Source organism: Daucus carota, chromosome 6 (assembly GCF_001625215.2).
Source record: "Daucus carota subsp. sativus chromosome 6, DH1 v3.0, whole genome shotgun sequence".
Classification (NCBI taxonomy): Eukaryota; Viridiplantae; Streptophyta; class Magnoliopsida; order Apiales; family Apiaceae; genus Daucus; species Daucus carota.
In genome coordinates this window covers 8,950,178-8,972,606 of record NC_030386.2, presented here as the reverse complement: position 1 = coordinate 8,972,606, position 22,429 = coordinate 8,950,178, and the positions used below count along the sequence as shown (strand labels likewise).

At 33.5% G+C, this 22,429-nt stretch overlaps 1 protein-coding gene across 3 annotated transcripts in view; it reads right to left on the bottom strand.

Moving 5' to 3' along the window:
• LOC108227529 (uncharacterized) overlaps positions 1–13,337 on the bottom strand; it is a 29,676-nt gene extending 16,339 nt beyond the window's left edge. The window contains exons 1-19 of one of the 3 annotated variants that reach the window (XM_017402722.2): positions 13,001–13,337; positions 12,682–12,855; positions 12,459–12,554; positions 10,529–10,598; positions 7,962–8,095; positions 7,130–7,270; positions 6,898–7,055; positions 5,761–5,929; positions 5,554–5,652; positions 5,300–5,377; positions 5,156–5,215; positions 4,883–5,040; positions 4,360–4,561; positions 2,743–2,862; positions 2,430–2,506; positions 2,201–2,311; positions 1,858–1,956; positions 656–744; positions 145–293 (exon numbers count right to left, since the gene is read on the bottom strand). In XM_017402722.2, coding sequence (XP_017258211.1) covers positions 145–293; positions 656–744; positions 1,858–1,956; positions 2,201–2,311; positions 2,430–2,506; positions 2,743–2,862; positions 4,360–4,561; positions 4,883–5,040; positions 5,156–5,215; positions 5,300–5,377; positions 5,554–5,652; positions 5,761–5,929; positions 6,898–7,055; positions 7,130–7,270; positions 7,962–8,095; positions 10,529–10,598; positions 12,459–12,554; positions 12,682–12,855; positions 13,001–13,129 — 2,313 coding nt within the window. In that variant the 5' untranslated portion in view covers positions 13,130–13,337. The remainder of the gene's footprint in view (positions 1–144; positions 294–655; positions 745–1,857; positions 1,957–2,200; positions 2,312–2,429; positions 2,507–2,742; positions 2,863–4,359; positions 4,562–4,882; positions 5,041–5,155; positions 5,216–5,299; positions 5,378–5,553; positions 5,653–5,760; positions 5,930–6,897; positions 7,056–7,129; positions 7,271–7,961; positions 8,096–10,528; positions 10,599–12,458; positions 12,555–12,681; positions 12,856–13,000) is intronic. The other 2 variants (XM_064079000.1, XM_017402721.2) reach the window with 2 other exon arrangements.
• Between the last annotated feature and the right edge of the window lie 9,092 nt (positions 13,338–22,429).

Here is a 22,429-nt window from a genome sequence, read left to right as displayed (position 1 = left end):
TAATAGCAACGAAGTAAGAAAACAAGTAAAGGACATGAGAACACCTAAATCGTTATGAAGTCTATGTGGCAGGCACGGGACAGGACAGCACAGCATAAATTAAAAAATGGACTAAAACAATTTGGGGAAGTAGCCAATAGATACCTTTAGCATCACCTTCCAGCGAACATCCTTCACCTTGTATTTCCAGTATTCATAATTAACTAAAACATACTGGATGGAAAAAACAACAAGGGCCAGAACAATATCATTTTCTACTCCAGTCTCAACAAGTTTAATGGTGAAGTCCAACACTGCAAATTTCAATTATCAATACCATGCATTACAACAGAGAACAGCAAAGCACTAATATCTCGGTGTTAAATATAATGTTGTATAGCGTAATTTGTATTTAGATTACAACTACATTATATGCTGTAGTAAAAGTCATAAAGTAATGGATAAGAGACATCATAAGATGGTAGAGAAGTCACAGAGATGATAAAAAATCAAAGTTACATGAGCAAAGGAAAGTAAAAGCAATAATGAGGAACTTGTAAAAAAATAAGACTCCTATTTTATTTCCCGTCTCAATGAAGACGGATAAAAAGAATTTATCAAAATTTTCTACAAAGGAAAAACAATAGAAAAACAACCAATAGAATAATTAGCTTGCCTGAAATAACCAATGGATAGCAGCTCTCATTCTGCTCACAATCAATCAATATCATTTTAGCAAGCCTTCCAGATAACAGCCATGAGCCACTTCAAAAAAGGAAAATTAAATGAAAAGAGGTTGCATGTATCAATAATATTTTTTGTAAATATAACCACAAACCTCCTCCAGTGCGGAGAAAATTGTGTTAATTTTTCCAATAACAGGTAACAACACTTTTGATACAGACAAAGTAAATGAATTAATTTTGAGTATTTTTTATTTATGGTTCAAGACTATAATTAATCGTAATTGATTAGGTAATTTCATTATATTAGTTTAGTAGATAATAAAGAATTCTAGATTGATGGTGATAGAATCAAAAGAAAAACGAAGAGTTCTTTCCTTCAATTATTTGTGGTTCTTGGTAGATGCAACAAATTTTAATTTGCTTCAAAGTCGTATGCTTTCTGTATAAACTCTTGCAATAATCATTATTAGTGAAATTATAGATATTAAAAACTGGGATATTTGATAAATCTCAAAAATTGTTTGAACTCCCTACCAATTCTCTGCGGACATTAGGTTTTGTCCCCTTCTTTCCACCCTTTTTCTTTACCTTTAACATACATAAACTGAGACATGATAGATGATGCATATGGAAACAACATAATAGAATATGTGCGTAGCAAAATTATGGTTAATTTGTTGCAACAATGCTTAGCAAATTAAGGAGGCAAACAAGTATGCAAATACTAATGGGGGAATACATTAATACTGTGTATTTACATACTAATTGATACTCCCTCCACGCTTCAACTGATTTTTGACTTTTTGACACATACATTAAGATGTGAAAAAGTAACAGCTATACATAATATAAATATTTTGATTTCACTGCCAAATAGAACTTTGAATTTAAATTTTTATCTAATATAAATATTACAAATTATAAAAAAAAAATGTGTTTAAGCACTAAATTTTTACATCTCAATGTAAGTGTTAAAAGTCAAACATCAGTCAAAATGGGACGGGGTAGATAAGTCATAGATAAAATCAATATGTACTTTAGCAAAGTGAAGACTAGCATATTGTGCTAGTATAACTAGAAAAGATGCATTTAGTTAAAGCACTCGGTGGCCAATTTAAATATATTTAGATTGTGTACTAGGCATATCGCGATCAACTTGATGTAGGACTTCCAGGTATAGATATATACTCACCTGGATAAACCATTAGAGCCTACACCTAAAGGATTCGTGTTGAAGGCAACATCAAATATATTTGCCTTCAATGCTATTGTAGAAACATGAGATGGGGAGCTGCAAATTGAACATTAAGTTATATCAATCCTCATAGCCATGCTGAGCATTAAAAAGTTTTAATAAACTGATGCTGATATATAATCTTTGCAAAATGAGTAGCATAATATGCCAGAATCTTGCAGAAACCCGTCTTTCTTTCCCCGAGCATATAGTTATCTAGAATATCAGAATTAAAATTGACTCTGTACGTTGTAACAACAATAGATCCTATATCGATTACAGAGACTATGAAACAGCTTACCAGCTTAGCATCTTTGTCAAAATGATAACACCCATCGACATCATTATTGCCCCATTACTAGTAGGTGTTAAGTTTTTGACTGTTGCGCAGATAAGTTTAAGCACATTCACCCTACATACAAAACAAAAGGTTATGTAGGAAAAGGAAGCGGTATAAAGGAAATCCTACGTCATGATATCTAACTGATCAGAAAAGTAAATACATTCATGTAAATTCATTTCAGACATACTTGTGTAAGTTCCCATTCACAGGACCAGCTCCTTCAGCCGATGTAACCCCGGTGCTGATCAGAGCATAGCATGCAGCCTAACAAGCAATATATATTATAAAGGAAGAGAAACAAAATGTATCTGAAAAAAAAATAAGATTGCCACAAAATAACAGTAACTAATAAAGAAATTTTTTTGTCAGCTTTAGAGTCCATATAACTGGCAAGGGGGTTTTGGGGGTTTGCATCATCAAATATTATGAATTTTATAGCATATAACACAGGGAACATGATCATCAATTTGTAAACACGCAATATGTGGTACAATACCTACCAAGCTGAAGGTGACCAATCGACAGAGCAAGTCAAATATAACAAGGACCTCCTCAGTGTCATCCAGATATATTTTCTGTGCCAAACGCAAGAGCAGCACATCAACGCCAGATTGTTTGCACTGCATGAAACATATGAAACTTAAACACCATAATTTATCTCTAGCATTATAAGTATGCAGTATACATATACATAGCTACCGAGATGTCAATGCTTTAATCAGAAAAAGAACTGTTTTTAACAATACTGTTCAGCCTCAAGGAGAAGTGACGAATAAATTTGCTTTAACCAATATCTAATTAAATCACAAGAAGTTCGGTTAGTGAACATTTATGAAATCAGATAACAAGACCAAAAGGGGATACAGTAGTGGTTTCTGCCATTATAGCCACAGAGTTACCTTTTCTTTTATAAACATACATATAAAATATTTTTCTTCCACACACTCCTGAATAACGAGTGATTAGATGGTAAAAAAATTGGCCAAAAGCATGATAATGCAGCTATAATGTGATAACTTAGGGGCTAGAAGTATGTTTAGGCTATTAACAACAGGACTGGTACTTAAGCTCTACTTCCACCAGAAAGTAGATTTTACTTTAAAAGGATTGCTCAAGTTTCTGAACCAAATTTTAGGAGCGTTTTTTACTTTAATTAATCATAGGGGTGGGCCATGTGTTTCAAAGTCCTCATTTGTTTGCCAAGTTCGTATTTACGGAGAGTTTGTATTTTGGGAGGAACTAGATCTTCCCTGAAAACAAGTTACACTATATAGTTCCAGTGTAAAATGAATAAGAGTGCTTGGTTAAGTACTGTGTAATTAGGAGATGCATAACTAATTTCAGTGATTTCAATTATTTAATTAAAAATAAAACTCTGCATATTGTAGCTGACAGAGAAAAGGTACTTCAGGCAAGTGAGTTCCTTTAGTTTAGAGTAACACAAGTCTTGGATCTTCAGGCAATTCCAATGCAACCAAACAAAGTCAGTCAGTTCAGTACCAAGGAATTTGCAGTTACGTTGCTTGGTTACATAGAATTTAAGGAACAAACAAGGAATCAATAAAGTGGAGTCATTTGTTACATTAAGAGTTATTTGAACTGCATCAGATTTGAAATTCTGATAATCTATACTTCAAAAGTAATGAGAATTACAAATTTTGTGGGTAGAATTTGCAAATATTACTCTACAGATGTTACTGTAACTTTGAAAACAAACTTTAGCACCAAGAATATACTAAAGAATGAGCATTCAGGTAACCTACGATAAGCCCTGACATAAACGCAACTTAGATGTGCATGACATAAGATGACGCATCAGAAATAAAATCGGTACTGGCATGGATCACTAAAGCAATCATGAATACTCTAGTTGTAATCCTCTAAATCTGCACTGATTCACAATGACATAAATATTGATGCATGCATAGTAACTATTCTACAGTTGCTGATTCTTCAAGTCATGCAAAAAAGCAGAACCAAAAAACACAAATTAACATAATTAACATTATCCAAAGATATCAAAATCCAAGTAACCCGCCTTAAAGAAGACAATATCCATGAGATTTTACAAACGAAATTCAAAAAGAGGCGATTGAAAAAAATTAACTATCAAGTACCTCCCAGCGTACAAGAGAAGTATTTCCATCAATCAGTTTCAATATACGGCCACGTGTTTTAGAAGGAATAAGGAACCCTTCAAGGCCTGGAACACATAACGGCCGTTGAGTTTCGACAAATGAGGAAGCACTATTGACCACAGAACCTCTACTTATCTCAAACAGTGATGATAATCCAACAGACTTCTCAAGAAAATTGTACCTGTTAATATAATGAAAACTTCAAGAATGTCTACAGAAGAAATGCTAGAACACATGAAAGTTCAAGCAGATTTGATACGCCATTGCTTATGGTTAGAGAATTAAAGAAAACATATATTTTCCCTCATCCAAACTACAGCAATTAAGAAGGTACTATATGACAATACCACTATCCAATAATTTTTTTTTATGATAAAAAACCAACTATAATTGAAGTATTGAGTAAAACTCTACTAGTGACTGGATGCTAAAACTTTATAAAGTCACAGCTCCAAACTGGATCGCGTCTTACAAAGTAAATACAAATTCCGAAAGTACTTACACACACTCTGCAGGCCATGTTCCCTCACAGAGGGCTGACAACAGGCGAACAAATTCATCAGTCCGGAATGGAAATTCACCCTCTAAGTTGCATAGCAGGCAACGAATAGGACCATCAATGAAACTGTCCTTATCCCAAAATTGACAACAAAGTGACTCCTACAAAGTTGTATAGAAAGACTTCCATGAGGTGAGTAACGTCAATAATCTAAGAATAACAATTAATTTCAGAGTACTTCTACATAAATACTTAGAAAACCATCAGAATCCAAACCTCTCCTCGATAAATATTGCAAAGTATGTCCAATATCAGTTTGAGGTTACTGTCCTCTAACTGCAATAAGGAACTTAATAAGGATACAAATTCTTTTAATTACTAATGTATTAATCTAACTAGGAAGATAATAATTGCAATTACCTGCAGACTGATCTCATACGATGCAATAAAGCAGGACATAAAAGTCCTCAATACACTCCGATAACCAGCACATGGTCCCTGACAATTATAAAATGGCAACGTCAAGATAAAATAATTATAAAAACTGAGTTATTGTAAACACTGCGAGACCGAGTAGTTGCGCAACTACAGTATTAGTTCCATGTGAAACACTAGGCACACATCATAATACTTTAGTAATACTATTTTGCAACTATCAACTAAAAAGAACTCACGTCAGAATCCTTCAGTAAATTACACTGAAGAATTTCAACCAAATAGCTCAGTGATCCGGCTTCAAAGGCTTGGCGAACGTAACTAACATGGTCAATATCCTGTAAAAATTAAATATTCAATTATAGATTTTCACTGCATAAATGATAAGAGGAAAAAAAAGTATGAGGCAAAGCTACAAAGATACAGCAATTTGATATTTGATATACCTGCAAAGTGTCATGCTCCTCTTTCTTTGGAAGAGATGATACAAGACATAGATACACTGCCCAGGTTAAAATTAATGGTCCTGCTTCTTTATTCTCAAACATTGTAGACCCAGAAACGATGGCATCTATTTCTTGAATATCAGAAAAGGAAAATGTCGTGATGCCCTGCCTGAATATTATACAGAACATTAAACGACAGTACAACCAAATACCTTAGTCAAGTGATAAAGAGATTAAGAGAATCTACATTGAAAGAATAATACTACAACTAAAGCATTTGAATAGCTCTAGAATGTAATGTTTCTTCAACTAATGCAATCAGATGAGGAATGGAAACGCTAATCATAGCAAGAGATACATTAATTTCAAAATCTTTCAGATACACATGGAACTCGCTAAAACTGAGCTATTTTGAGCTATGTACTTTTACACAACCTCTTGATTTGACATTCACAGCCAATTCCGGAACAAAGCCAGCATCTAAGCTAGATGGAGCAAATATACAATGGAATCCTTACGATAAAACTTAAATGCGTGATAACCATTTACAACAGAAAGATTTGACTATCATGCTTTATGTCTCAGAACCAGGTATGTATATAACTAAACAGAAAACTGATGTGATAACATGCTAGAAAGCAGTTACTTCTACTACCGAAAGTTATATTAAACGTATAAAAACAATAAACTACACAGTTTCACCAGTAAAAAGACCATGATGGCCTCTATCAAGAACCCACACTCTGTCCAACTATAACATGCAATAAAAGGCCATTTTGTCTCTGAAGGCCCATGTGTAGATTCAAGTAACTCAGCATACAATGTAGAAGCTTATAATTATAATTCACACTGTAAACAGAGAACGAAAACACTTATAGAAGCGATAAAGAAGATCCTTGGTAATTTTAATATTTAAGATCTGGAATAGTGCCACTGGTATCAACCTTAAGGTACACATGACTCCAACATGTTTTTAAATTCAAATCCTAAATTACAGAGTAATGTTAACACAAAAAGGTGTCTTTGCACATTACCTATGCAAGTCTTTTGGTATTTTCTCTTCCAAGCAAATAATTAAAAACTTATGTAACAACAGCGGATATGAGCGAGGAAGGAAATAGACAATTATATGCAAACCTGAAAGTGGTTTCATCATGAACCATTTGAAGAACATATTCTAGGTCCAAAGTTTCTATAAGGATAAGCAGCAGTTGAATTTTTGCATGAAATATAGAATGTATTGCTTCAGTAGAAAGGGCCAGTTTCCCAAGATTATAACCGCCGGATATCATCCCCTGCATTAATTGTCTCAGAAACAGGTAGACAACAAAATAATTCAGAACCTTTTAACCATGAAAGAAGATCTTACCTCATAAAGCAAGCACAACTTTTTCCACTGCTTACCATTACAAGTGCAAAAGGACTCGTAATAAGCAAGAAAAAGAATATCCAGCACCAGATTGTCTTCTATTAGAGTCCCCTCAGCCCACAAAGTGAAGAAGTCAACACTCTGCAAGCATACCCCTCTTCAAATTAGGGCTCAGAAAGAGTTCAAGGACAATCGAAACAACAGGGAAAAGGTGATAATTTTATTATGGCATCATCAGTACCATCATTGAAAGTAGCTTATATTAAACCACTAATTAGATACAAAGACGTATACTTAAGCAGAGAAAAAGCAAGAGCTATGCGATTTAACAGATACAACAGCTAATTTAAAGAGACTAACAAGAATGTTGCAGATAATTGAGAGAGGCTAATAAGTATTACAAATACAACAGCTAATTTAAAGAGACTAAAAAGTACATTGATGCTGAGCAAACCCATCTGATATGAGAGAGACTAAACTGGGTTAAGGCAAATCATGCAAGCAAAATCAAAGTGAATATGTTGTAGAAACAATTACCCTTGTAGTACCTAATGTGATTGACAGTGACTCAAATTATTATAACTGACAACGAAGTAAATGTATCCTGCACTATCATCTTCTTCCCTATGTTTCTTTCTTTCTTTCCATCACCAACCTCAATCTATCATTCTATCCGTATGTTATTTGTCGCATCATTTTTAGTCATCAGGACTAATTATAACTTCTAAATATAGACACACTAAAGATGAACTGCTAAGTGTAACATCACTGATTAATTGGAAAGATATATTTCCAGAAAAGGATATCCATTCATTGTCAGAAAAGTACAAACCATATTCTCAGGATACGTGGATGAAAGAAGGTCTTGAAGAACAGACAGTAATTTATTTTCTAGTCCATCGCTGACCAGCTTCTCTGTCTGGTCCCTCATAGCTTGAACTTCTTTCTCACCAGTTCCATCATATACTGCATCACCATTAGTATCAGAAAGCATACAAATTCATGATACGGTAGTAGTGAAGTTTTAGTGAACAATAGGAATGTAGCCGTCGTGCAAATATTCCCGGGGTACAAGCTTCTGAGTACCGCGTGATAACAAACTAGAATACTAAAAAAGAAAAAATCATTCTTTAAAAGTTTTATGCATAAAATAATAAAATTTAGAGATACGAAAACAACAGCTCATTGAACACCCAACTAGAACAATGTTGCACTATACCACCTATTAAATCAAAGAGGTAATTGCATTTTACACCCCACAACTTCCTTTCAGAAACAAATATGTAGCAGAACTTTATAAAGCACAAATCACACCCAATAACTTTCACCCACACAGTCATTTAGCACCCCTTTCGTTAATTTTCCATTAAAATTTGTTTTTGTTGTTGAATGGTGAAGGGCAAAAACGAAATTTCAGTATTTTATTTATAAAAAAGTAATTTTAAATTTATATTAGTAATTAAAATCTTCAGCATGATATATAAATATATGGGTTTGATGGCCCTAAAGTTACTCATCAATAATTACCTAAAGTTAAGGCATATTTCAATACAAAATTAAGGTTGGTTTTGTAGATACAAGGGACCTGATTTTATTATTACGAAAATGCAATCAAACTTTCATAAACGAACTGCATACGACTTTAGGTAACTATCCTAGAATCACTTTGGATTCCCTTTTCTCTCTCTCTACACACACACACACACACACACACACACGTAAATATATATGTGTGTGTACCAATAAATATCAAGTTTAATTTGAAAATTCTATTATTTAGGTGTTCATAATTTATATTTATGTTAAATTTATTACTTGTTATATTAATATATTAGAATTTAAAAGGTTAAAAATAAAAATAATTTAATAAATATATTTTAAAATCATGTAAAATTCTAATTTATATATCATGCTAAAAATATCAATTATTAATATAATTTAAAATTTTAAAATTACTCTTTATAAATAAAATACTGAACTTCCGGTTTTGCCCTTCATTATTTAACGGCAAAAACTAATTTTAACGGAAAATTGACAAAAGGGGTGCCAAGTGATTGCACGGGAGAAAGTTAAAGGTGCAATTTGTGTTTTTTAAAGTTCTGATACACATTTGTTTTTGAATGAAAGTTGTGGGGTGTAAAGTGCAATTACATATAAATCATATAAACAAGTAATCAAATATCCATAATTAGATTTAAATATTATGGGTGTAGCCTGCAGGCTTATTGACCATTTGAAGAAGAGATACTTCAGCTTAACACAATTATAGATGCAGTGTTTGGCAGTTCAACTCGACAGCATACGACATAAAAGGACTAAAATGGCCACTAGAGGACATGAATATATGATGCCCGTAACAAGTAATGGTTTGTAATACTTAAAATAGCAGGTCAGCATGACCAGTAGACTTTCCTGTTCTACAAAAGAGTAACACGGCAGTGAAAGAACACAAACAGGTGTGCATAGCAGATTTTTAATATGATATTTATGAAAATATAGGAAATATCATTAGGCAAGCAGACGGATGTAGACATTGTTCATAAACCACTTGGTCTTGGACTATTCAAATTTCAGACCAGGCACGTCCATTATGCAAAGAGCCAAAACAAGTTTTTCATTTTTATGAATTTAAATAAAAAAAACTGATTTATATCTGAACAAACTATGCCTGGAAAAGACAAACATGAAGAATGGATTCCTTACACTAAAGATCTGTCACCGATACAAATATAAAAAACTTAACCAAAAAAGGTAGTCAGCTTATTATGTTTCTGTAACTCCATAGATCCCAAAACTAGGACAAGCGTCTAAGTTGGTATAAACTTGTGCAACTTTTTCCATCAATAACCACAGCACTACAATTGTCCTCAAAAACAATGTCTCTGCCTAGAAGTCTTCAACATCGTGAAAAGACTTTAGCAGGCTTTTCTAAACATAAATAACCCAAGGCAGTTAATCTATTATTTCAAACACAATATAGTTAGTAACACCATTCAGTTAATTAACAAAAGCTATAGTTGGTTGAGCGAATAACCTATACATGTGTCACTTAGAACATTCATCGACACATTTTAACATAAACATCCGGCAAATAATATTGCACTGTGATGGACGGATGCATACACACATCACAGACTTCCACTTCTATTTTTATGGAGATAAAGAAACAACAGATCCAAGTTTGTGATGGCCTTGCATGATTTACAAGCATACATCTAAGTTAGCTTACCTAAGTTTCAGTTAATTGAGCTGGAAAAAAACAACACAAAATCTAATATCCTAAAACAGTTCTAAACTGTGACAGACGCATGTATACACATATCACGGATCTGCTCTTGTATCTTACAAAAGATAGATAAGCAACAATATTTAGATTGTGTACAGCCTTGCATGACTTACAAGCGTACATCAAGATCTGCCGGGTGCATTTTAACAAGCACTGTCGCTCAATGTAGTACTGAAGCATCACCTACATGAGAGGGGAAAAAAGGGGGGGGCAGAAGTCAGTGAATAGTTGACAGTAGGAGCCAAAATAGATAAATATTTAAGTGTGGTAGTAGAAGTGGCTTCTACATAAGAATACTTGACAGTAGGAGCCAAAATAGATAAATATTTTAACATGCACTGTCACTCAATGTAGTACTGAAGCATCACCTACGTGAGATTTTAAATTATTTATAAGACAAAAAGTCAGTGAATAGTTGACAGTAGGAGCCAAAATAGAAAATATTTAAGTGTGGTAGTAGAAGTGTACATAAGTATACTTGACCAATCTGTGGCAACTACTTGAGACTGGCATGTATTAGTTTCCTTTCCACCATTAAATATAGTGATTAAAAAAAAGACGAGAGGAAACATTATAACAGCCATAAGATGGGTACAGTGAAACTCTCTTTGTTCCTCAAAGACTGACGTGTTTCATGTGATGAGTTATGATCCTTTTAGGAGCACCATCAGGACATGAAAACATCAACTTGGAGCTCTGAAGAACGAGTGCGGGTGCGGGTGTGCAATACGGGAATACGGCAATTCGGGAAATCTGAAAATATGGGGATTTGGGTGCTGGGGGATACAGCAAAATATTAAATTATCAAATATATTATACATGGTCCAAAATACAAAATGGTCATCATCCATAGCCCTTAACACTTAAAATACAATACATAAAACAACTAAGATCGACTTTACTTTATTTGTTATATACTGTAACACATTATTTACTAAACTTTAAATATTTCTAAAATTATGCTGTAACAATTAAAATTTAAAGAAAGTCCGTGGCACTAGTCCACTGACTCTAATTAGAATATCTTTTTTATATAAAAATCAAAGCTTTTAGAACACGAGAGAGAAGACCGTGAGAGAGCGAGAGAGGAGAGAGGGGGAGGCAGAGAGAGATGGCGAGAGAGTTTCCATTGAACACCGGAGCTTCAATCCCGTCTGTCGGCCTTGGCACGTGGCAGTCTGAACCTGACCTCATCGGAGAAGCTGTATAGTCACACGCATATAAATATACACACACAACAAACAACTCTTGAAAGTGAAGCTTATTAATTGAGTTCTGAGGATGAAGCTTCAAGAAGACTGAAGAAGATGACCGGACCAGAGAATGGCTGGAGATGTCGGTAGGAGAAGGCTGGAGATGTCTATCGGAGAAGGCTAGATATTAACAAAAACAATACAACAACACTGATACAGTAGTCTGATTATTTATTATTTTATTGATTGACACTTTCATAGTCATCAGTTCATTATTAGTTATACAAATTTATTTTTCACAAAACAGTACTCGTATGCAAAGATTGAAGAACACCTGTAGACAAAAATAGTGCTGAAAAATTTGCAATTCTGTAATATCTTGGTCTTCATTATTTAGTAAAGTAACTTGGTTATCTCATTCGTTCATATTAATTTTGTAATTGACTATAAACAATACAAGTTAACATAAGTGATTGCTCTACTTCTAGTAACTTAAAAGTGTTAAACTGCCAAACACATAACAAGATATCATATGATCTATTCAAACATACAACATCAAATTAGAAACAAAGAAATCTTAAGTAGGATGAACCCCAAAAGATTTATACCTGCAGATTAATAATGTTTTCCTTCCATAATCACTAAATATTGTATGAAATACATTTTATCTATATGTGACACATTTATGTAGAATTGATACAAGGCAACAAAATTGTGCGCAATATACACACTATTTTATCTACATGTTACTCACAAATATCCCTTAGTTATCACGTGTGAGAGTACTGAATCAAACAGCTAGGAAAGTTCATCTTAAGAAAACAAAAGAGAGAGAAGCAATAGTGCAAACCATGTGAAGAGGTACAGATACAGTGTTGGCAGAAGCTAGATTATTGCCTTCATTAGTTCTTTTGACAAGAATATAAGACTGCACCTCATCTAAACACTGAAATATAAATAAAATGGAATTCCATTAGTGAGAGTTTAAAGACGGAAGTCAAATTGTAATGCATTATATCGATATGAAACCCAAGAGTTCCGCAAAAATGATCGGGATTAATGTCAAAGCTCACCAGAACAGAACTAAGCTCCAAAGCGGAAGCTTTTAGTTCAGGCTGAACTGTCAAAGTATGTGTTCCGACCGTAAATTGAGTTGAATCTAGAGCTTCTCTTGACTTCTGATTCGGAGATTTAAAGCAAGAAACAGTGTCCAGAAACCACGCATGATTTTCATTCAGCTTCTTCGCCTTAATAAACAATCAACACACGCCAATTTCAAATTCGAATTCAAATCTCAGTTCATTCAAAATGCGTTAACTGAAAAAAGTATACAGAACTTACACATAGTAATCGTATGTGTGTGTGTGAAGTAATGAGGAAATTAGAGTTTACCAGAGAGTGAGTTAGGCCATCGGAGAAAGAGACGTTCTCAAGTTGAGTGAGTAAGAGAGAGAATGGGTCCCACCAAAGTGAGGCGTCGACTGCCTTGGTTTGGCCGGTGGGATTCGCGGTTGTCGCCATCGGAACACCGTCGTCGGTTGAAAAAAACGGGAAGGGAGATTAAAAAGTGAAGCTAAAACCCTAACATTGAAATTAGACGGGGGTTTTTAAAAGGTGAAAAATATTTTTACACTTGTCTTCGGTATCATTTGAACAAAAAAATATAATAAGCATTCTTTTTTTTTACAGAAAATATAATAAGCATTCTATTTTATCAAAACTTTATAAATATGACCACCCAAAATTTCATTTTTCAAACGTAATCACCCAAAATCAGACTCGCTCGAGCGAACACAATGGCAGAGGAAAAAAATTCTAACGGCCTACAAGGGCGGACACAACGGGGTGAAAAAAAAAATTTTGGTTACTGACCCCTACCTGGGCCGACACACGACTTGCTAAGTAATGTGTCCAGTCCAGGCAGGACGACCTGGGATTATTTTTTTTAATTTTTTGTGAATTTAATTTTATATTTTTTTCTATTTGAATTTTAAATATTTATTAAGGTTAAATTTTGAAACTAACGGAGAAAAAATTAAGAATTTATATGGATTTATAATAATATTAAAATTGATCATATATTACAAAGTAAGGCATCTAATATTAATTAATATGTGGTCTTTTTGGTAATTTGAATATTTTTGTTTGGATTATTTGGCATCTAATTTGAATGTTTTTGTTTAGTTTAATTTCGACGGAAACTATGTTTATATATACTTAGATTGGTTCTGAGTATTAGAAATAAGCACATACACATCCTCGGACTTCTCATCTGCTCATATTAAACAGATGTATGGACAAGCAGAAAAAAATCTAGAAAGCTTGACGACGAGAAGGAAGAATAGAGTTGTACAAAAACGAGAAGACTTGTTTCACTTGTTATGGAAAGGGATGCGGAGAAGATGAAGTTTGTTGTGGAGATGTGGTTGTTGGAGTATCGAGAAGCGAGACAGGGCAAACAATGGGTGCCGACCAAGGATGAGACCCGCATTGAAGTTCTTCATGGAGTCGGTCGGCCGCTACGTGAATATCACTACGGAAAAGATAGGGATATAAATGATGCCTTCTTGAAAGGAAAGATCACGGACGAGCAAAGGATAAGTTTGCTGAGAGAAAGCTCTGCAGAATACGATGCAAAAGTGAAAGACATTGAGAAATCAAATTTTGATGCTTATGCAAGGCAGTTGTAATGATGTTTGTGCTAAGTTTTATAATTTTAATGTTTTGAAATGAAATAATGTATCGACGTGTGACCCCATGGAACCATGGTAAGTATGAGGCAGTGCAACCATCACCATGCATCAGTGGAGGAGAAGCTAGGACCCGACTCATACGCGTATCCCAAAGATCAATGTATGGCTTCCTAGCGTACATCGAATCAATGGACTCGTTGTAGTGGTCGTGTAGCTGCTGATGATTTTGGCAAGGAAAGGATAATGGTACGCCTTGCATAAACCCGAACTGCATCGTGACCTTGTCTGTGTAGCACCACTCAATGTAGGCCATGTACATCAGGGGGTGGGAGCCGTCCACCGCGAGTAGATAGTAGGCTCTAGGGGATGCTCCGCAGGTAAATCAACATATGGCCTCCATCGAAACTGCTGGACAGTCATCGCATCCAACTCGTATCGTGTGATACGGCTCTACGATCGCGGCACATCAGCATGGCTAAGCGGCGCCTTCCACCTACATTGGAAGTTGGCATAAGTGGTCAGAGGTTATACATGCACCAAATATGAATGCTAAAAATCAGCAGAAGGAGTGATAACATACCGCAGCGAAAGTGGGTACTCAAACAAGGGTTCAACCGCGTGTTTAGGCGCTAGTGACGGAAAGCGCTCGTAAATCCACACCTAGGGCCAAGGTTAGTACAAGTGCACATCATGAATAACTGATAAACATAAATCATGCAACAATGAAGACAGCTGGGGTTGGTTTAGTAGTACCTGTAACAATGTGGCGTAGCCGCAGAAATTAGATGTGCCTGACCGACTAGAATGACATAGCTTCCTTTATAGGAATGCAAGAACAGCACTGCCCCAGCTATACTGCCGCAACTTGTCCATGTCCCTTAGTAACCAGAGAAGGTCAAGCTGCACGTAGTTATCCACTAGCCATTTGATCCAATAACGCGGAGTAGATGCGCCCGAATATGAAAGGTAATCTGTGCACGATAACTTACAGCTGCTGGATCCAACAGCTCACAGGTTCCAAAGTTATCCACTAGCCATTTGATCTTTAAACCGGATCTCTTAACATCATTCGCATCTCCGGGAAAAACTCCAAGAAACTCTCGTACCATGTCATTCTCCACGGAGGATGAGTGGATTACCCTCAGTGGGTAAGTCGAGAATGTGATGAACATCCTCGAGAGTGACAGTGACCTCTCCGAACGGTAGGTGAAAAGTGTGCGTCTCTCCACGCCACCTCTCGATGAAGGCTGTAAGCAACCCCCTATAATGCCTCAATTGTCTCAGCCTGAATACGCAATCAAAATCTAAGTCCCTGATGACATCCATGATCCTCGGATACAGTCTCTGCCTGCGAACTTTCTTTCACTATTCGCCGAAGTTTGTCCTTAGTCTCAAATCAGACGGTGCCTGAAATATTTTCAATGCATTAGAGTTTAGCACGTGTTGGCTAGACAACTTTACAAATGTAATAAATAGCACCAAAGAAGGAGATTATCTCTCTGTTGTCCCACACAGCCTAGGACCTGTGCACCGATTGCAGTGTCAACAAACACCCATCTATAGGAACGGGACCAGAACGACAAGCATCCATTTGTGAAATTTAACTAAATATCATTAGACAATTTTATATATATATGTAATATGAAATATTGTACTTATGTCAACTTATGAAAGTTATGAATTATTATTATTTATTAAATTTGAAATATTGTGATTTAACTATTTTTACGAAATATTTTGTTTATTGTAATAATATAATATTGTATTAATATTTATATTTATTGTAATAATATAATATTTATTGTAATTCCAAATATTGGACTATATTTATTAATTTCTATTATATTTTAATTTTAAATTCGAAATATTGTGATTTAACTATTTTTACAAATCAGAAATATTTTATTTATTGTAATAATATAATATTGTAATAATATTTATATTTATTGTAATAATATATTATTTATTGTAATTCCAAATATGGTAATATATTTATTAATTTTCTATTACATTTCAATTTCAAATTCAAAATGTGGTGATTTAATTATTCTTTCAAATATAAAATTACTGTATTATTGTAATAATTTAATATTGAGTTTTAATTAAATTGATTAATTATAATTCAAAATCTTGTAATTTAATTCTAATTTTTATTAATATTTTTGATTAAATTCAAAATATGAGGTTGATTATTTATATTTTGTTTTTTACGTAAAACATCCAAATTTAATTCTTTAAATCAAAAAGCAAAACAAGCCAATCACTCATATACTAACTAATTTTTTCAATTTAGAAGAAATCTAACCTATTTTTCGAACATTTAAATCCAAAACTAATTTTCAAAATTAACAATACTACTACCAAGCACCAACTAACAAGAATCATTATAAATCATCATAAAAAAATATTCAACAAATTCATATAATTTGTATCAACTTCAAACTAACAAGAATCATTATAAATCTATCACTAAAAATTAATCAAGCAATATATAAATACATGCATGCATCTCAATGAGATTGGGAATGGTAAACAGCACACGTGGCTGCCCTTGATTGGGTCGGACACGTGAGTGTAGCTCAACTGTGTCCGCCCGAGCATGGGTCGGACACACTATCAGACCCCAAGTGTGTCCGCCCGTGTAAGGGTCGGCACACTAACACCCTTAAAACAACCTCTGTTGTGTCCGCCTGAGTATGGGGCGACTACAAATTTTATTGTCCTAGCTGTGTCCGCTCGAGCCCTGCATAATTAGGTTGGTTATGCTTAAAAAAGTAAAAAAAAATGGGTGGTCAGAATTGTAAAGAAGTTGTTCCGGGTGGTTATGAATGTGAGGAGCCCTATTTTATGGTGTCACATGAATTACATAATTTTTTTTTATTATGTGATTGATTTATTATGTATCAAATATTATGTGTTATCCATTATCGGAGTGGATAATTAATTTAATATTTATTTATATTTTTTAAAATTAGAAATGGATAATTAATTGAATAAATTTCACTTTTCATCCTAAAATTCTTATATTCTACAACACCACATCGTCATCTACACATATACTCCTCCCAAATACTCCTCTTAATTCAACACCAACAAGGCAACGATCATTGTTGCCATTATTATCAACAGTTATACTCTCATTAAAAAATTATAGGCAACAAATATGAATAAATAGGGTTCCTCGTTCTCAGAAAGGTAATAGGATGCTGTTTTCTATCAAAATTTTGAAAAAAATGGTTTTTTTTTACAAATATGTGAAAATTATGGTATTTTTCTCATTCTTTTACAAATATGATAACCAAATATAAGAATAATTTAAAAAGTAGGAGTTTATATACGAAAAGATAGGGTATTTTCAAGGAGACTCGCCCGAGCAACCACATGTAGGGTCTCGACGTTTGTTAGTCTCAAGTAGACGTAGAAGGGGTGTTGAATACATCTTTACCAAATGATCGTTCTAATTCGATTTTGCGAAATAGTTCTTTTTAGTTCGTCCTTTAATCATAATTCAAAAATACGGAAGTTCAGGGAATAATCTTCATAGATATAATTTTCATGGGGTGCTACAAATCCAACTCGCAAGTCTACTACAAGTCTATGTATGACACACTACAAATACTCTCGTCTAGTCTGTTGATTTCTCTTTCTAAGTAGTGCCAATGATCATTGACCTTAAGTGGCGCCTCATAGTTTTACAAGACACTAGCACCCTTTTTATTTGCCTTAGTCAAATTTACACAAACCTCAAGTGCTCCAGTTGTTAGCAACAGTGGCACCTTGACTTGGTTTCGACCATGAGTGGCGCCTCCTGTATATATGATCTTATGAGGGGCGCTAGTTAATCACCATGTTTTAGCCAAAATTGCATATCACAACAAATGGCGCCTCATAGTGATTCTATAGTGGCGCCACTCACTTTCTTAGGAAATTTCACCAATCTGATCAAGTGGCACCTCACTGTACCCACTATGGTGCCACTTACTTTAGTTAGCCAATTCAAGAGGTGGTCACACACACACACACATCTATGTATGTATGTATGTATGTATGTATAATGTTTATTATGTGCCACTCTAAATTTACTTAGAGATTTATACCAAGTGGTGTCAAATAAATAAACTATATTTAATAATATGTTATATGAATCTTTGACGCCGCCTGTGGATATGAGTTTGTTTGAAAGCGGTTTACCTCACTTGATAACTTTCCAGACTTGAGTAAATCTCCATTGAATAAATACATTGAACAACTTCGTATGTAATGACATTTAGTTAATTCACTGGTCTAGTTCACAAATGACTAATCATGAACTTTTACTTTGTACCACTTCTTCAGGAATAGCTTTGATCAGTCCATCTTGGTTGATGTTGCTTGAAAATATGATTATGAATAATCATGGTATGTATATTGGAATCTTTTGGTTCTTGATACTCAATTGACAGACATCTTTTGATAACAAAAACATCTTGAACTTTATTCTTCACTAAGCTTGAACATATAAATGAACTTCTTTCAGTGGACAGATGTTCGCTTCAGTTAACTAGATTGTCTGTTTTTCTACGTACCGAATATCCAACTTGTTAATTCATGTATTATACTTACATATTATTTCATGTTCTTTTACTTGGTTGAGTTATCACAATTATATTACGAGTTATATTATGCTTTACAATCTCCTCCTATTTGTTTGTTAGATTTCGGCAAGCAAATTTTTTAAGCGGATAACCTAACTAACTCAATCTTAAGGTTTTAATTACCTCATGCTTTGCTTCATTTCAAGCATGTACCAGTTGCATGCCATCTAGATGCAGAACGTTGCCTAATAGCCTTGGATTTTAAAGGCAAATCTATTACAACAAGCTTATGTATACAAACTAGCTAGGAATGAGCAAAACCGAATCAAAAATTAAAACCTAAGCCTAAACCATGAAAAAACGAATGAAACCGCGCCATTAAAAACTAACCAATTAATAACCGAACCGAATAAAAACAAAACCAATGGTTGCGGTTTGATTTCAATTTTTTTAAATCGAATATAAACCGAACCAAACCGAATAAATTAATTATAAATATTTTTTAAATTATATATAATAATATTGTAATATTTTAATTTAATTTATAGATCTCTTCATAGTTCCCTACCTTCTGTTTGAAAATACCATGTCTGCAACAAAATTCACTGCTACGATATTAGGATTGGGTAGATCCTCGGAAACAGATTTGGTTACCTTTGCAGAATCCCAACAAGAACGGGTGTGATAGTAAATCTGCTTTGTCTAGTTCTTATAGACAAGTGTTCAAAAGCACATCTAGACACATAGGTGTTAGACACAGTATGATTCGTGAGCTTATCACGCACGGTGTTATATCAGTGGAGTTTATAAGAGCTCAACATAATTTAGCCGATCAGCTTACCAAAGGATTGAGTAGAGATCTTGTGCACAAGTCGGCTGTGGCGATGGGATTAAAGTCCATTGAAAAGTCTCTCATGTTGATAAACCCAATTCTCACCTAATATTACATCAGGTGTTGAATTCAATGTGAAAACTTAACATCTAGAGATTGAAACACATTAAAGTATCATCCCAAGTTATGTGTTCAGACCTGCAAGTTGAGGAGGTTGAAGTCTATCTTCTTAATAGTTTTTTTTTTTTGAAAAATCACATATGCAGGTGCGAGAATAAAAGAACTACCTATTTGAGCATGAAGTTTAGCCACTTCAAGAAGCTTGGACTTGACTTTGATATGCTTAAAAAGGATTAGGACACAAGGCTAGTAAAATACAGTGTCAAGTAAGAACATTTGAGAATGTAAAGTTATGTGTATATTATCTTCCTGTATTCACAATGAATAGTAGAGGTTCAATCCATAGTGATACCTTGATATTCAAATATTTGAAATGTGTATTATATTAATGTGAAATTCAATCGTCATGATATTTCATTTATGCATAACTTTGTTAATTATGGATTACGCTAAAATGGGTGAGGATTGTTGGATATTTTAGTGTAATTGAATTGACTAGTTGATCAATGTAATCATAATGTTACATCGAACAAGTCAGGAGAGTACATAGTGTATGCTTTGTTCGAGTTTATTATGATTTTGGTATTATTACTCATGAGGCATGTTCATTGGCATTAGACACATCTATTGGAAAAGAAGTGTCTACTGGCATTAGATTAATTGTCCATTGATGTGTCTATTGGCATTAGACACATCTATTGGGATAGGATGTGTCTATTGGCATTAGACAAACCTATTAGATTAAGATGTGTCTATTGTCAAAAGACACATCTGTTGACATATATATATATATATATATATATATATATATATATATATAGAGAGAGAGAGAGAGAGAGAGAGAGAAAAGTTCTACGGAGACTGGTTTTTGTGGAGGCTTTAGAGACTTAATCACAGCCATCCATTTCTCACTCATCCAAGGGCTGCAGATATTTGTCCTGCACATTCGTTTTATCTCCCTATCCTGTCCTGCACTTCTAAATCGGTGAACAACAAGCAGAACTTCTAAATCATGCATAACATAAAATAATAATTCCATAATATTGGTATTCAATTACCAAAATTCTAACAAATAAAAATAATAATTGCATACAAAACAAGGATGTAGTTGGACATTGCTATGATTGACACTTAACTCATTGTCATTGTCCTGCAACGAATTGTATTTGTTGCAAGACAAAAGAACACTTAGATATATCACAAATATGCGGGACAAATTATTAATATTACATTACTAGAAATGCAGGACAAGAATAGTGTAAATTATAAAGATAGTTTTGAGTTAAAACTATAACAAGAAATGCAGGACAAGAATATTAATAATACATTACTAGAAATACAAGACAAGAATAGTGTAAATTATTAATATTACATTACTAGAAATGCAGGACAAGAAATGCAGGACAAAAAATATTTAATCATGTCCATTAATTGCTAGATTATTTTAACGGTAGATCTTGCAGTCTCTAAGGACTCCAATGTTTTTGGTCTCCATTGAACCCAACTCTCTCTCTCTCTCTCTCTCTCTCTCTCTATATATATATATATATATATATATATATATATATATATATATAGATAGATAGATAGATAGATATAGATATTGCATTGATCATTTCAATATACATGGTTCATTTGAAATACACAACAAAACACATTCTCTCTTCTTGTAGAATTTCTGACTTAATCCGATTGAATTATTTGGTGAACCACAAATAACTCCAATCTGAAAGTGTTCACACGACTTCAGAAAAATCCAAGTTACCACCATATCTACAATAATTAATATGGTTACGGTGCGGTTTTTGGTTCAAACAACACCAAACCGAAACACGCTCATCCCTAATACAAACGCCAAATCATGCATCCGTTTTCAAGCTTTTAAAATCATAACTCTATAAATTAAGAAAATGATGTTTCGTCATATTTCCTTGGAGTTTTTCAACTTTTAAGAAAACAATTCCTAAAATGGAGCGCATCATTCGTGTAGTTATAGGAATAAGTCCCCCAAAAAATGGCGCATCTCTTTCTTTTTTAAATATTATAAAATTTTTATTAATTATAAATTATTAAAATTTAAATTATAAAGAGAAATGTATCCAAAATTATTTAGATATTTATTCTTATTATTTTTTTCTATTTGCAATGCATTATCTTTTTGTAAAAAATGTAAAAAATTTAAATTATAAAGAGAAATGTATCCAAAATTAAATGATTTGATATCTAATTATCTTTTTTTAGTAAATATGTTAATTAATAATTATATTAATTTGACTTTGTCGATGAACTTATATCGAATACAAAATAGTCGTCCACAATAAATTTATAGGAAAATTCTTACCTTTTCCACATGTACATGGAACACAACATCACAACTGTATTAAAAAAAGTTTTTGAAAAAAAATTTATACCAAAGATGACACGAATCCTAGCGTAAAGTGATTTTTATTTATTAATTTTATCTAAGATTAATTAGTTACTAAGAGTCATCGTTTCATCTTTAACACTATTTTGCACGGTCTTTAATAAAATATTACATATAAATTTATTATGGAGATTTTTTTATATTATTTAAATTGTGTACTATAATAATTATATTTAA